The following is a 14,470-nucleotide window of genomic DNA, read 5'->3' on the forward strand; positions in this document are numbered from 1 at the left end:
ACCTGGGTAGCTCAGCAGTTGAGTGTCTGCCTTCAGCTCAGGGCATAATCCCAGGTCCTGGATCGAGTCCTGCATCAAGCTCCTTGAGGAGCCTGCTTTCCCCTCTGTCTGTCTCTGCCTGTCTCTGTCTCTCATGAATAAATAAATCTTTAAAAAAAAAAAAAAGCACCTTCCTGGGAACACCCCATCTTAATGAAATGAGCTTGCCTTCCTTGACCTTTGGTTTTGGGTCAAGACTTGAGATGAAAGGTGATGACAAGAGCAGAGCAACCAGGACCTGACTCAGTCTCTATTTCTCTGCAGCTGCGGGTCTTTAAGCTGGCCAAGTCCTGGCCAACCTTAAACACACTCATCAAGATCATCGGGAACTCAGTGGGGGCACTAGGAAACCTCACCATCATCCTGGCCATCATTGTCTTTGTCTTCGCTCTGGTTGGTAAACAGCTACTTGGGGAAAACTACCGTGACAACCGGCGCAATATCTCTGCGCCCAATGAAGAATGGCCACGCTGGCACATGCATGACTTCTTCCACTCCTTCCTCATCGTCTTCCGGATCCTGTGTGGAGAGTGGATTGAGAACATGTGGGCCTGCATGGAAGTTGGCCAGAAATCCATATGCCTCATCCTTTTCTTGACAGTGATGGTGCTGGGGAACCTGGTAGTAAGTGTCGAGCCCCCCTGGGGGTCCCTGTCTTGGGGACAATGGAGAGACTTCTGGGTTATCCTTTTTTTTTTTTTTTTACTTCTGGGTTATCCTAAAAAACTTTGATGTTGCACATTTTTATGCCCCCATCATACCTGCCCGACTGTAAGTCTTCAAACATTGCAAAGCCATGTGGGGCATGTTCTAAGAACTGTCCCTTGGGAGGTAACCTGATTTGCTGGTGTGAGCATGTAGGATCAGGATGGAAAGACCTGTTTAGAATCCCAGCTCCACCACTAGTAAGGCTGGATGACCCAGCACAAGAGACAATCTCCTCCAGCTTTAATTTCCTTAAAATCAAGAAAATAGTGCTTACTCACAGGCTTACCAGGGGAATTAAATTACAGGAGATAACATATGCAAATTGCCTAGTGCAGTGTCTAGGCCACAACAGGAACTCAGTAAATGTTAGCTGTTAGTTGTTGAAGAAAAATTTCCTTCCCCACTCTAGGGGGTCTCAGAAGATATTTTTCTCTGGTATGAGAGCTGACTGATTTCTCTAAGCTACACAGGTCCTAGCTAAGAGCAGGAGGGCAGGCTTGATGGGACAAGATGAAAGAGAGAAGCTGGGTCATGGACAACATCCAATGCCACAATGTCAATAACAAAATCCACTCCCACATTTGGGGGAGCCCCATTGAAGACCTTCCTGCCAATTGGCTCCAGCACCCCTTCTCTATCCTAGTTGGTTCCTTGCCCTCAGCTTACCCCAACCTACTGTGGTTCTGGACACCCTTGCTGTACCAGCGCTGGCTGGCTATAAGGGGACATACGGGTCCTCAGAAGCCCCTTTCTTATTGTCCTGAATGTCAACCAACTTGGATTCTTTCACTGTAGGAGTTTTAGACACAAGAAAGCTAAACCAAGAAAGATGAAAAAACAAATCCAGACCTTTCAGTCTTTCCCATTCAGGTCATGGATGCCTTCCACTCTGCCCCCGCCACCCCAACTTGCCCCATTCTCAGGTTAGGAGGTTGGCCAAAGATCCTTTCTTCCAGGCTGAGCTCATCATCTCTACAGAGCTATAGGGGTCCCTCACCTTCTGGCAGGAAGTTTCCCCACTCCAAGTACTTTTACAGCCCTCAGTCATTTCCTTTTCACAACCACTCCTAAAGGGAGGGAGTCCCCAGTCCCTGCTCATGGGGGAAGAACAGGAAGTTGGAAATAGCAAGACGATTGGCCGAGAATGTGCTTCCAAGCCTTGTCCACATGAGGCAGGTCACTTGGGACATTCCCAAGACTCCCCTTAGTGGGTTTCAAAATGTCGTTTCCCCCCAAGAGGGAAAGCGTTGGGGTGGACAAGGAGAGGCCCAGGTGTGGCTGTCCTGCCATCTGGCTGCCTGCCTAGCAGACTGTGGAGGGGCTCAGCTCATTAGTCAAGCCATCTTTGCTTCCATTCCTCTCCAGGTCCTCAACTTGTTCATCGCCCTGCTGCTGAACTCCTTCAGTGCCGACAACCTTGCAACTCCAGATGAAGATGGGGAGGTGAACAACCTGCAGGTGGCCCTGGCACGGATCCAGGCATTTGGCCATCGTACCAAGAAGGCCATTTGCAACTTCTTCACTAGGCCCTGCCTGCTGCCCTGGCCCAAGGCAGAGCCCCAGCTGGTGGTGAAACTCCCACTCTCCAGCTCCAAAGCTGAGAACCACATTGCTGCTAATGCAGCTGTGGGGAGCCCTGGAGGGCTCTCAGTGTCCAGAGGCCTCAGGGACGACCACAGTGACTTCATCACCAATCCTAACATATGGGTCTCTGTGCCCATTGCAGAGGGTGAATCTGACCTCGATGACCTGGAGGAAGATGGTGAGGAGGATTCTCAGAGTTCCCAGCAGGAAGTGATCCTCCAAGGGCAGGTGAGAGTCCTCCCAGGGCTGGACTGATGGGAGGACAAAAAGGAAATTAGAATAAGGAGGTTTTCCACCATCAGGACTGGCACATCCTTGATGAGCCCTCCACAAACCAAGCATAGGAACACCTGATGTCAGAAAGCAAAAGCCATGCTCAGCTTTCTGGGGGAAGTGGCATTTGAGCAGGGCCTGGAATAAGGATCAGAATTCCCCAGGCAAGCAGAGAGCAGGGGCAGCATCTTAGTCCCAGGCAACTTTGAGGTACTTGGGATTGTCTTTCATACAACTGCCCTGCTTGCTTTACCCAACTCAGGCTCTCTGCCTAAGATGCTAACGAGACTCCTCTAAGAACAGATGTTGTCCAAGAGCAAGATTCATCTGATCTTCATCGGAAGCTTAGGGAATCCTGATCATTATGTGACTCATTTATCCAGCTTTCCCCAACAAAGAATATCACAGGGAAATGACACTTGTTCTTTTTGGCACTGAAGAATTTAAAGTACATTTAAGCCTTTCGGTAGCACATATATTTTTAAATACTTTGCACAGCTCCCTACTACCTTAAGCTGATATATAGACGAACACTCATTGGTCTCTTCTCAGTGACTCAGGGCATATATTTCCACACAATATGGGAAGGCAAGGGTCCCTAGAGATAGGCAGGGCTGCTGGCCAGGCCACTAAGTGGCCTCAGACAGCTGTGCTTTGAGTCTGTAGCTCTACCACAGCCTCCTTCCCCTGCAGCTGTCACTTTTCTTGTGTTCCAGCAGCTGCTATTATCAGCTGCCATATTTTACATGCCTTTGTATGGGTGACAGCCGAGGGCAGGGCGTCACCATCCCTGGAATAAAGGACATGAACTCTGTGACGGCTATCTCCACTCAGAGGCATTTTCAGTTACTTTGGGGGCTCTTAGGGGACTTCAGACGGACAAGTTCACTACCACTCCGACCTCTGGACAAGTAATAATGGTCATAGCTAACATCTATTGAGCCAAGCACTTCATGCAAAGTGTTTTTACAAGCATTCACATGTTTAGTCATCAAAATCACTAATTAAAGTAGATCTTGTCTTCTCAATTTTGCAGGTAGGAAAAACGGAGATCAGACAGGTTAAATTTTTTTTGCCTAAGGTCATACAGCTTGAAAGTAATGGAGCAAGAGTTAAACAGATCTGGTTATGGAGACTCCAGGCTCACTTCACACAAGCGTGTGTATATGGATGCATGTATATATGCTGCAGAGATTAGATCCTTAACTCTGGCAGACTATGAGGTGCAAGATCTCTTCAAATGAGAAGTAGTCAGCTGAGAGTGGACACAGGTGGCCAGATGGGACCCTCTCTCACTAGCAGGAGCAGCTGCAAGTCGAGACGTGTGAGGGCCACACGGCGCCCAGGAGCCCAGGCTCTGGAATGTCCTCTGAGGACCTGGCTTCCTACGTGGATGAGAAGTGGAAAGACGAGGCTGTTGCCCAGGCGCCTGCAGAGGTAGGTATGTGAGCTTCCAGGAGAGGTTGCACAGCCTGTCGGACACTGACCAGTGGGATGGTAGAGGCTGGAAGATGGGGCTGCACGGGAAGTGGTGTTTCAGACTGCTGCCAATCACATAACCTCATGTCTCATCGTGAGGATTGTCAAGGCCCGTCCTAACCTCTGGGCTGGTCAGCACAATTTCAGTGGAAAGAGGGGGGTACTCCACAGGGTGGGGAGGTGGATAATAAGGACAAGATCCTCAGGTGCTCTGAGTCTCCTTGTCTTCATCTCTGAAACTGAATGGTAATGCCTACCTGGTAGGATTCTTTTGAAGCTTAAATGAGATGCTGCTTGTCAACTGTTTAGCTCCTGCCTGAAATGGAATAAGTGCCCAGAAAATGACAGCCAAGAAAAAAGGAAACAAAAGACAATGCACAGAGAAAGTGTCTTTCTGAGCCAACAGATGAAAGTCAGAGTCGCTTGTGGGTGAGGAAGTCTTCCCTGTGACTGCCCCCGCCCCCACTCTCTTTTGTCCACATCATTTTTTTCCAGCCAAAAACATTCTGATGCTCTGGAGAGGTTGTCTGTATTGAGTAGTGTACTGACAGAGTTACATAGACTGAGCAGGAAGTGAAATTGGGGTTTAGGAATGTCTTAGAAGAGGTAAAAAGAAACTTGGTGGTTTCATTACAAATCTCTGAAGAAAACGAGCTACAGGGATGAGGTAGCTAGAGAGACTTAGCGTCTTTAATACAACCGCATTAAATTCAGGAATTTAACTCGACACCTAGTCACTGAGAGCTGATGCTGTGACAGGCCTGGGCGGGGCCAAGATAAGGAAAACATCATTCATGCCCAAAGTTATCAAGCCCTTCAGCTTGAGGAATGTCAGTCACTGGCTGTGTGCCCCTGAGCAAGGCTGACCATAGCAGGGTAAGAGGAGAGGGTGGGCTGGGATGGGGTTGGCGGACCCTGGGTGAACAGAAGCCACATTGTTCCTGCTGAGTGAGGTTTGCCACCTTCTACACGTGGACATCATGTTTCCTTCAGAACATTCTAAGCATTCCCCTGGCTAGTTCTCTCTACCCAGTGTTTTCAGTATACAGCTGCTGGGGATCAGTTTTGGTTTTGGTTTTATTGTTGTTGTTGTTGTTTTGTCCCCGACCCTGACCAGGCAGAGAAGGGCCTGACAGTGACAGATGGGGCACCCACCCCACCATTTGGGTCCATTAGCCAAGCTATCAGGTTTACTAATATGAGAGCAGCTTCAACTCCTAATTGAATTCATCTGGAGACATTATAAGGCTGGAGCTGCCAGGAGGGCAGCAGGGCCCCTGCAGCATTGCTCCGTGATTAAATATTCAAGCCCAGTGAATGCCGAGAGTCTTTATGGGTGTAATTACGGTGTCTCGGGCCCTCGCCAGCACTCCATCAGGGGCCTGGAGGCTGAAAGCCTCGCACAGCTAACCCTCTGGGGCACCGGAGAGAGCATCCCTGTTCTGGGCCTCAGCAGGCAGGATGTCTGCGTGGCACAGCCCCGACGGGCTCTCCCTGCCTCCGAGCCCTTGGCCCCGCCGACCTGCAGTGACCGGCAGCCTCGCTGGGCGCCTCAGAGAGCTGAGTTCACGCCCGGGCTTCTGCCCTGCAGGGAGGGGACGACAGCAGCTCCTCAGAGGGCAGCACGGTGGACTGCCTGGATCCCGAGGAGATCCTGAGGAAGATCCCTGAGCTGGCAGATGACCTTGAAGAGCCAGATGACTGCTTCACGGAAGGTAAAGCCGCCGCCAAAGGCCTCCTCGTGTGGACGTTCATTCGGGCCAGAATCCAGTTCCACAAACTCTCATCCGGGCATCTGTGTGTCCCCGGCCCTGGGCTCCACCAGAGACAGACAAAAAGGGCCTCTCACTGCCTCCTCCCCAAACTAGGGCAGTGGAGGACAGCATGACCCACAAATGCCAGTTCACAGCACCCAGAGGTGCCGCGTCAGACGCGGCTGCCAAAGCTGTGCCTTCCTCATCACGCTCAGAAACACCTTGCTGAGTTATAAACCAGTCCTCTTGCGGCTGAATAGCAGAAAGATAAACCCTCTTGTTTGGGGACATAAAGGACCCAGAGGAGGGACCCAGAGTGCCCCTAAACCCTTTGAGTAACTCTTAAAGGCAGAAAAAACGTCCATGGCCATAGCACCCTGAGCCACAGCAGCCATCTTGTCCTAAAGGCACAAAATACATCTTGCTCTTTTCTTCCCTCCGTGTTTAGAATAGAGGCAAGCTGTGTTCTCCCTGGATCTGCGTGCATGAAGTGGGTATACATATAGTTCATACTATGAAAGTCATTGGGGCTTCAATAATAATAAAAAAAAATCTATCAATTAAAAAGCAACAACACGGGGGATCCCTGGGTGGCTCAGCAGTTTAGCGCCTGCCTTTGGCCCAGGGCACGATCCTGGAGACCCAGGATCAAGTCCCACGTCGGGCTCCCGGCATGGAGCCTGCTTCTCCCTCTGCCTGTGTCTCTGTCTCTGTCTCTCTCTCTCTCTCTCTCTCTCTCTCCATGTCTATCGTTAATAAATAAATAAATCTTAAAAAAAAAAAAAAAGCAACAACACTTCCACACAACCCTGGGCTAGACTGGGCCCAGGCTCCATCCCAGCCACATGGTGGCCCCTCAGCTGAACACAGGCTCAGGGCCTAGCCCCTCACACAGCATGAGGCCCAGGCCCCCAGGCTTGTAGGGCTTCTAGAAATAGGTGGGCTTGGGACAGGGGCCACCAGTATCTTTCCCAACAAGGATGATAATTCAGGAGGAGTTGAGAGTGGGTGAGACCAATGGTAGGGAGGAACACCGGAAGGCCAGGATTGAGAGGCTTGCTGAGAGGGGTGCAGCTTCTCTCCTGTTCCAGGGAAGAATTCCTTTCCTAAGGGGTGGCAAGTAGGCTTCCCGGGAGAGTGCTTCCCCAGTGGGGCTAGAGCAAAAATGCTCCTCCCTCCCCAGGGCGACATCACTCACCATCAGTCCTCTCCCCACAGGCTGTCTTCGCCGCTGTCCCTGCTGTAAAGTGGACATCAGCAAGTTTCCATGGACTGTGGGATGGCAGGTGCGCAAGACCTGCTACCGCATCGTGGAGCACAGCTGGTTTGAGAGTTTCATCATCTTCATGATCCTGCTCAGCAGTGGGTCTCTGGTAAGGCGAGGTGGGGTCCATGTCCCGAAGCCCTCCAGATGGGGTCTTCCACAATCCCAAGGCCCTGGAGCTGCAGCAGTGAGCTTCCCTGATTCCTAGCCTGAAACTCCCAGGGGGTGGCTGGCAGGAGACCTGCAGCCCAGCAAGCAGGCTGCTCTTAGCAGCAGGGAAGGGTAAGTGCTTGCTGTCTCCATGCCACAGCCTGCTAAACCTGGCTGCAAGTATTTCAAGCAGTGAGGGCATACATCCCACTCTATAGATGGGGAAACTGACACCGAAAGGATTTGAGGCACTTGTCCATGTTTACCCAGCTTGTCAGTAGTAAAATCTACCTTTGCCCTCATTTGATCCCAAAGCTCCTGGCTTTCTAACCCCTGGCTTCCCAAACATCAGTCTTCTCTGAAGGCCCAGTTGAAAGACTGTCATCCTTCGGTCTTATCAAGCCACTTACAAATACTATTACTCATTCAAAGCTCACAGCAAATCATTTTATCAGCACTTCTCAAAATGTAATTACCTGGGGAGACTTGTTTAAAAGCAGATTCTGAATCAGATCTGGGGTGTGGCCTGAGAATTTGCATTTCCAGCAAGCTCCAGGGGATGCTGATGCTGTGGGTCCAAAGAGCACATTTTAAATAACAAGATCTTACAGGTATAGAGATTCTGAATTAGGAGCTGCTTCCTTAGCCCCTTGCTGAATGGCCAGCTTTGTAGGACAAGGAAGGATGCTTCAGATTGTGCCACAGCTTATGCTCACTGCAAATCTCAACTCATCTTCCTAATGAACCAAGGTAAATGTAGACACAGGAAGGGACTTGCCATCCCCATGGTCTGCATATTATGGATGAGGTCACAGCCCGAAGACATGAAGGGGCCTGCCTGGGGTCTCAGCTAATTAGTTAAAGGGAGGACGAGAAGCCCTCTCTCCTGATTCATGGCTCCAAATGTTTTCACTTGTTTTGCTTTTCATATGTCATTTACTCCCTAAAAACAATCTACCGGATATCTGGGCACCTGCTTAAATGCCAGATTTTCCCAGGAAGGTGCCAAAACCACTCAGTGTATATCCTCAGCCTTAGGGAGGAGCAAAGCAGGTGAGAAGACATGATCAGGGATGGGGGGAGGGGGTAACCTGGCAGGCCATGGCACTAGGCCAAGAGAAGAAAGTCTCCAGAGACAGGGCTGCGCTGTCACCTCAGGGGAGGGGAAGGGCGTGGCAGCATCTGAAGGCGCTCACTGCTGACCCAGGGTGGCCATTGTGCACTGCCCTAGCTGTGTCTGTACAGCTCTGGTGCACAGGCCACATTGCCAGGCAAGGGGAGATGGACGGTGATTTCTCCCACCCTCCCCTCTTTCCTGTCCTCCTTGATGAGGACAATAGTCACATTTGCTGTTGACAAGGTATGACAATAGTCACATTTCCTCATTACCTCCTCAGCTCCTATCTTCCCCTGCGGGCCTCTTCTCCTCATTTCTCTTCTCCATGCTCTCCTGCTCTTTCCCTTCTTTCTGTGCCCCTACTCCACTCACCCCAGCTGCTCCCCCTCCCTCCCAGCAGGGAGCGCAGATCCTGCACCAGCTGCTGGGCCCTCACCTCCCCATCTCCTTCCCCAAGGGACCGAACAGGCTGGCACCAAATTTAGTCCTCCTTATGCTTTTACTTTGAGTACTTAAAAAAAAAAAATAACATGAGTTTTCATCTGACAAAGTGAAAAAAAAAAAAGCACCCTTGGAAATTATGGGAAAACGCAAAGAAAAAAATATCACCCATTTTCCTATCACTCAGAGAGAATCTCACTTTGAAAACATTTTGGTAGACTTCCTTCCCATCTTTCTTATGCATGTAATACATAAATATTACAAAACCGAAACCACATTTATGCATTCTGTAATTTCTCAGTAAATTCTCACAGTAAATATACTCCTACTATCTGACTTCATGGCTGCAGTGCATTCCATTATGGGAATGTGCCACCATTTATTTAAATAATCCCTGTGTTTACTTCTAATAAGCATTGAATAGCCTAGACTCCTTTGAGGACATTGGCTTCTTTCCTGTCTTAGGTGCAATTAGAAGCAGAGTCAGAAGCAAGGATTCTTGCATGAGGAGCTTGTGGAGGGCATACCCTGAGGTGGAACCTGTAAAGGAGGCAGGATCGGGAGAGGAGCTAAAAGACGTGGCTCCCAGGAAGTCCTCCTCTGCGTGATCCCACAGGAGCTATAGCATAAAGGGTACCACAGAGCTGTCCCATCTTGAGGCAAAGGAGGTAGTCACTGGCCATAGCTGCATCCACATCAGGCATTTAACCTCCTAGGCATTTCTGCAGGTGGAGGCAGTTCTCCCTCAGCCCAGGGAGATCCTCAGGAAAAGGGGGCATCCTTTAGCTGTTTGCAGCCAACCTCACAGCAGCTGGGGGACGGTTGCATTGGCCCCTCTGACGGTGTCTGAGTGGGGCACAAACATCCAGTGTCCTTAGGCTGAATTCTTGAAGGCACAATTGCTGAGTTCCTGAAACCTTTGAATCTTCCTGCCAATCTGATCTCTGGAAAGACTGAACCAGTTTTCAGCCCCTGGTCAAGTATAAGAGAAGCCACCTCCCCACAGCCACCACAACACTGGCCTTAGCCTGACTCTCTTCTATCTTCACCAGTCTCCTAAGAGAAAAATGGCACCTTCGTTTGCATTTTCTTAATTAGCAGTGAGATAGAACATTCTTTTTCAGAGGTTCATGGGCGATTCTTACTTTCATTTTTTGTGAACTGGCTGTGAACATCCTTTGATGCTTTTATTTTTAAACTAAGTCACTGTTAGGATCCCTTTGGGTCACTTCCAAGCCCCAATTTGAGGTTTCCTTTCTCCCTTGCTTTCGGCTCCCCTGCAAAGAGTAAGCCAAGCTGCGGGCTCCTGTTGGCTCTAGGGGGTCCTGGTTTGCATGTCACAGTTCCTCTTCTACAATCTCACTGAACCTCACCCCATACTCCACCAACCACCCCCCCCCCACCCACACACACACACACCGCACACCCCGAGCAGAGAAAACAAAATGATACAGGCCACCTGGTTCCCAAAGCCTTCCCAGGGCCTGAGAACAGGGCTGGCTGAGTCCTTCCCTGTTACTGGGCCCCAGTGCTGTGGATCCAGGCAACCTACTATTTTCCTTCCTTCCTTCCTTCCTTCCTTCCTTCCTTCCTTCCAGGCCTTTGAAGACTATCACCTTGACCAGAAGCCCACAGTGAAGGCCTTGCTGGAATATACTGACAGGATGTTTACTTTTATCTTCGTGCTGGAGATGTTGCTCAAGTGGGTGGCCTACGGCTTTAAGAAGTACTTCACCAATGCCTGGTGCTGGCTGGACTTTCTCATCGTGAACGTGAGTGACTCATTGGCACACATGGGGTTTGGGGCCCTCACCTCTGGCTGCAGCTAGCACAAAGGAAGCTTGACACCTTGCCTTATAGGCCACTCCAGAGAAAAGTCTTGAACACTTAGCAAGATCTCTGAGAATAGCCTACACACTGGTGAATGGTAAGATCAGACAGTACATGATTCTGGCCCAGTGGCGATGCTCAGGTGAGTCCTCAGTTCCTAGGTCTCCACCCAGAAAGACTACTGACTGCCCTCTGTGGTTTACATCTGAAGCAAGATGACACATGAGGCTCTCAAGGGTCTTATGACCTTGCATCCCTTGACAGGGCTTCTGGACTGAGGGTGAGCCCAGGACCGCACAGCACAGAGAATCTTCCCACCTACTGGCTCAGTGGTCCTCAGCCCTGGCTATGCTTTGGAATCATCCAGAAAGCTCTTAAAAATACAATGAACCAACACTGTTATTCCCTGAGTTTCAGATCTCTCTGGTCCAAGGTGGAGCCCAGGCATCAGTATGTTATAAAAGCTCCTAGGCAGGTCCAATATGTGTGCAGCCAGATTGAGAATCACTGAATTTGCCCCACTGGCTTCTCCACAGTGGCACTAGAAGGGACAGAGGGTCCCTTTGGAGAGGTACTGAGCTGAAGCATGTGTGTTCAGATTCACACTAACCCATGGCCACTAACTGCTGCATGAGGGGATTTACCAAGGGCTTCCCACATGCTAGACTTGTGATTCCTCCCAGCTGTGAGGAGACCATCCTCAATGAAATCTCCTAAGAGCCTTCCTAAGCCCTCAAAATCCAAGAGTGGTCTCTCCCTCATCTCACCCATGACAATCCTCTATCTCTGTCCAGGTCTTTGCCCTCTTGGCTTTACAGAGTGGCTGCCTGAATGATTTGCTCACTGTGGCACAGCTGAGGGTCCCCACAGGCAGGGGAATGCTTGTGCTGTGTTTGTCTCTGCCTCCCACACTCCAACAGCCACCAGGACCAAGGTCTGCACATCAGAGGTGTCAGTAAATGTGTCTGTACTCAGTGCTTGCCTCCTGAAGCTGGATGGGGTCCAGTACAGAACATTCTGTCCAGCCTCCTGTGCTGGCAGGTCCCCCACAGCAGGTCTGTGTACTCAATTCTCTTCTTTCCTGATACCAACGTGTTGGCAGCATCAGGACACTGTACCACAAGGATTAACTGTGAGGCCTGAAATCTGAGTCACAGGTGATAACTTTGTGCATATAAAATAATTATTCATAAGTGAAGGAAAAATGTTTTATTCTAGCTTCGCACCCTTGTTAGGGGCACAGGCGCCCTTCCCTACATATGTCTCACTATTCTAAGCCCCGATCACCTTAAATGCTCACCTTCTCATTCCATCCATCTTCCTCCTAATTCTTCCTTCTGACCATCCATCCTTCCTTCCCCATAGCCCTCCTTCCATATACCCAGCCGTTCATCCTTTCTTTTTCCTTTCTTCTAATCATCCACTCATCTTTACTTCTCCATTTATCCTGTCAGTCCTCTCCCTCCTTCCATCTATTCTCATTCTGCTTTCTCTCTTCTCTTCTGCCTATCTTATCTATCAACTGTTCCTTAATCCTTTTGATTCACCTTTTGAATCACCTTTCTATATCTTTTGATTCACCTTTCTATATGACCATCCAATCATCTGAACTTCCATTCACTCATTCATGCACCTTTGATCCAAGCATCCTCTTATCCATTCATTCTTCCATCTTCCCATTTTTCCTTTAACCATCCACCTATCCTTCCTTCTTTTTTAAAATTTTATTTATTTATTTATTTATTTATTTATTTATTTATTTATTTGAGAGAGGGAAGGGTGAGGAGCAGAGGGAGGAGAAGCAGACTCCCCACTAAGTAGGGAGACCAACGTGGGGCTCAATCCCAGGAGCCTAGGATCACAACCTGAACTGAAGGCAGACCCTTAACTGACTCAGCCATCCAGATACCCCAATCCTTCCTTCTTTTCACCCATCTGCCTGTTAATCCCTTTTCCTTCCATTCCTTCATTCAACCAATCAACTTTTCATCCATTCTATAATCTCTTCCATTCATTTATTCTATACAACTTTCTCTTTCCATTCATCCATTGGTCATTTTACCCAGTCATCCATTCTTCTCCCTTTCATCCATTCCATCCGTCCACTATGCTATACTTCCATATTTTATCCTTCTTTCTTTCATCCTTCCTTTCAACTATCTGTCCTATCTATCTTTGTATCCTTTAATGCATTATTCTATCCAACCATCCTTCCATTCCTCTTCCTTCTTTCCCTCCTTCCTTTCATCCATCTGAAAATGCTTATATATTTTGTTCAACTTATCAAATGTTTATTTATGACTGCTGAATATAGGATTGTCTTATGAAGTGCTCTGGGGGAGGCAGAAGCCAAGAAATAAAAACTCCTTATCTCCAGGAGTTTGTGCTATAATCTTTCAGCAGATAGATAAGACACACAGAAAGAAAGAAACCTATTATAAGGGGGAGATATGGTGAGCACTTCTGGAAATAATTAGTGTCTTAGGGGCACAGAGACATGAGCCTGTGGGGGTGGGGAAGTTGGGAAGGCTTCATATAGGAAATGACATTAAACATAGGGCTTAAAATGAACAGGAGCATTGAGGTGCAAAGAGGACCAGAGGAGGCCAGTCTTAATTAAAGGATGACCCTGAGCAAAAGTACAGACACAGGTATATTTAGAGAACAATCTTATTTGGGTAGAATATATGAGTGAAACATGACTGAAAAAATACATAGTCTGCAGCTAGTATAATACAGACTAAGGAATCTGGAACTTAACCTGAGGGTGATAAAGCACTAGTGAAGTCTGGGAGCAAGAGACACACATAATTACAATCAAATTTGCACTGGAGAATGGATGCAGTACTAGAGACCAATTGGGAGGCTAGCAACCTGAACAGTGGGAGTGGAGCTGGGCTTGGGTAGAGGGCTTTGATGGAAAGACCCCAGACCCTGATTGCTCCAACTATAGATTTTGCACATGAGGCAACCTTCCCAGGGGACTGAGCAAAAAGCTGAATAGGGTCCAGCATGAAACTGGCCCCAAACCTCCCTACCTTCTATCAGCCAGACCTGCTGGTGTCTGGAGTCTTGCATGGATGAAGAAAGTGGTTTTTTTTTTTTCCATTCTAGCTCTTTGTCCTGGTGGAATAAGCCACCCATTCAGAGAATAGACATTGTTTAAGGCTTTAGCACCCACATGGGGACCCCTTCCCTTCGGATGGTCTGGTGAATCTCCCCACCTGGCTGCCAGGATAAGCTAAGTCTGAATCCAGCCCACTAGTCATGATGCAGTTGGGGTCTTCCAGTATTGGGTCACAGTCTCCAGCAAGCTCAAACCTATGCATGGTTTACTCAAAGTTTCTGGGAGGTGTGACCATTTGTCCATGTCAATTTGTGTCCTTTACAGTCCTTGATCAAACACTTTTTAAAAAGACCAACAGGAAGTCACAACCCAGTCATTACACTTCAGCCATCTGTCAAAGCTGGATTTCATGAGCCATGCCACTCACTCTTCCTTTGACTCCCTCATTTTATACAGGCTGAAAGTATGACCTGGACTAGCAAAGCACTGACCCAAAGTCACACACACAAAAAAATTAGGGGTTGAGAGGAACCTAGACCCTACTGAGACCAGGACTCTTTGCCCTCCACATTTCTGAGCAAATACAATTGAGACTCACTTTGCATTTTCAAAATAGACTTTCAGCATAACCCCCACAAAGGGACATCATCTCTCCAAGTCTCTGGAAGTCACAGTTTCAAGGCTGTTGAAGTCTGGCCTCAGAGGGGAAAAGGAAGATTGATATAATACACTGAGAGCTTGACCACCCATACCACATTGTGGTG

The 14,470-nt window shown here is 48.7% G+C and overlaps 1 protein-coding gene across 3 annotated transcripts in view; it reads left to right on the plus strand.

Moving 5' to 3' along the window:
• Positions 1-14,470, plus strand: part of SCN10A (sodium voltage-gated channel alpha subunit 10) — an 89,625-nt gene that overhangs the window by 59,175 nt on the left and 15,980 nt on the right. For 2 of the 3 annotated variants that reach the window (XM_072793306.1, XM_072793308.1), the window contains 6 exons: positions 304-663; positions 2,113-2,559; positions 3,904-4,041; positions 5,675-5,798; positions 7,056-7,210; positions 10,408-10,581. In XM_072793306.1, coding sequence (XP_072649407.1) covers positions 304-663; positions 2,113-2,559; positions 3,904-4,041; positions 5,675-5,798; positions 7,056-7,210; positions 10,408-10,581 — 1,398 coding nt within the window. The remainder of the gene's footprint in view (positions 1-303; positions 664-2,112; positions 2,560-3,903; positions 4,042-5,674; positions 5,799-7,055; positions 7,211-10,407; positions 10,582-14,470) is intronic. The other variant, XM_072793307.1, reaches the window with a different exon arrangement.

The sequence above is a fragment of the Canis lupus genome, chromosome 22, assembly GCF_048164855.1.
Source record: "Canis lupus baileyi chromosome 22, mCanLup2.hap1, whole genome shotgun sequence".
NCBI lineage: Eukaryota > Metazoa > Chordata > Mammalia > Carnivora > Canidae > Canis > Canis lupus.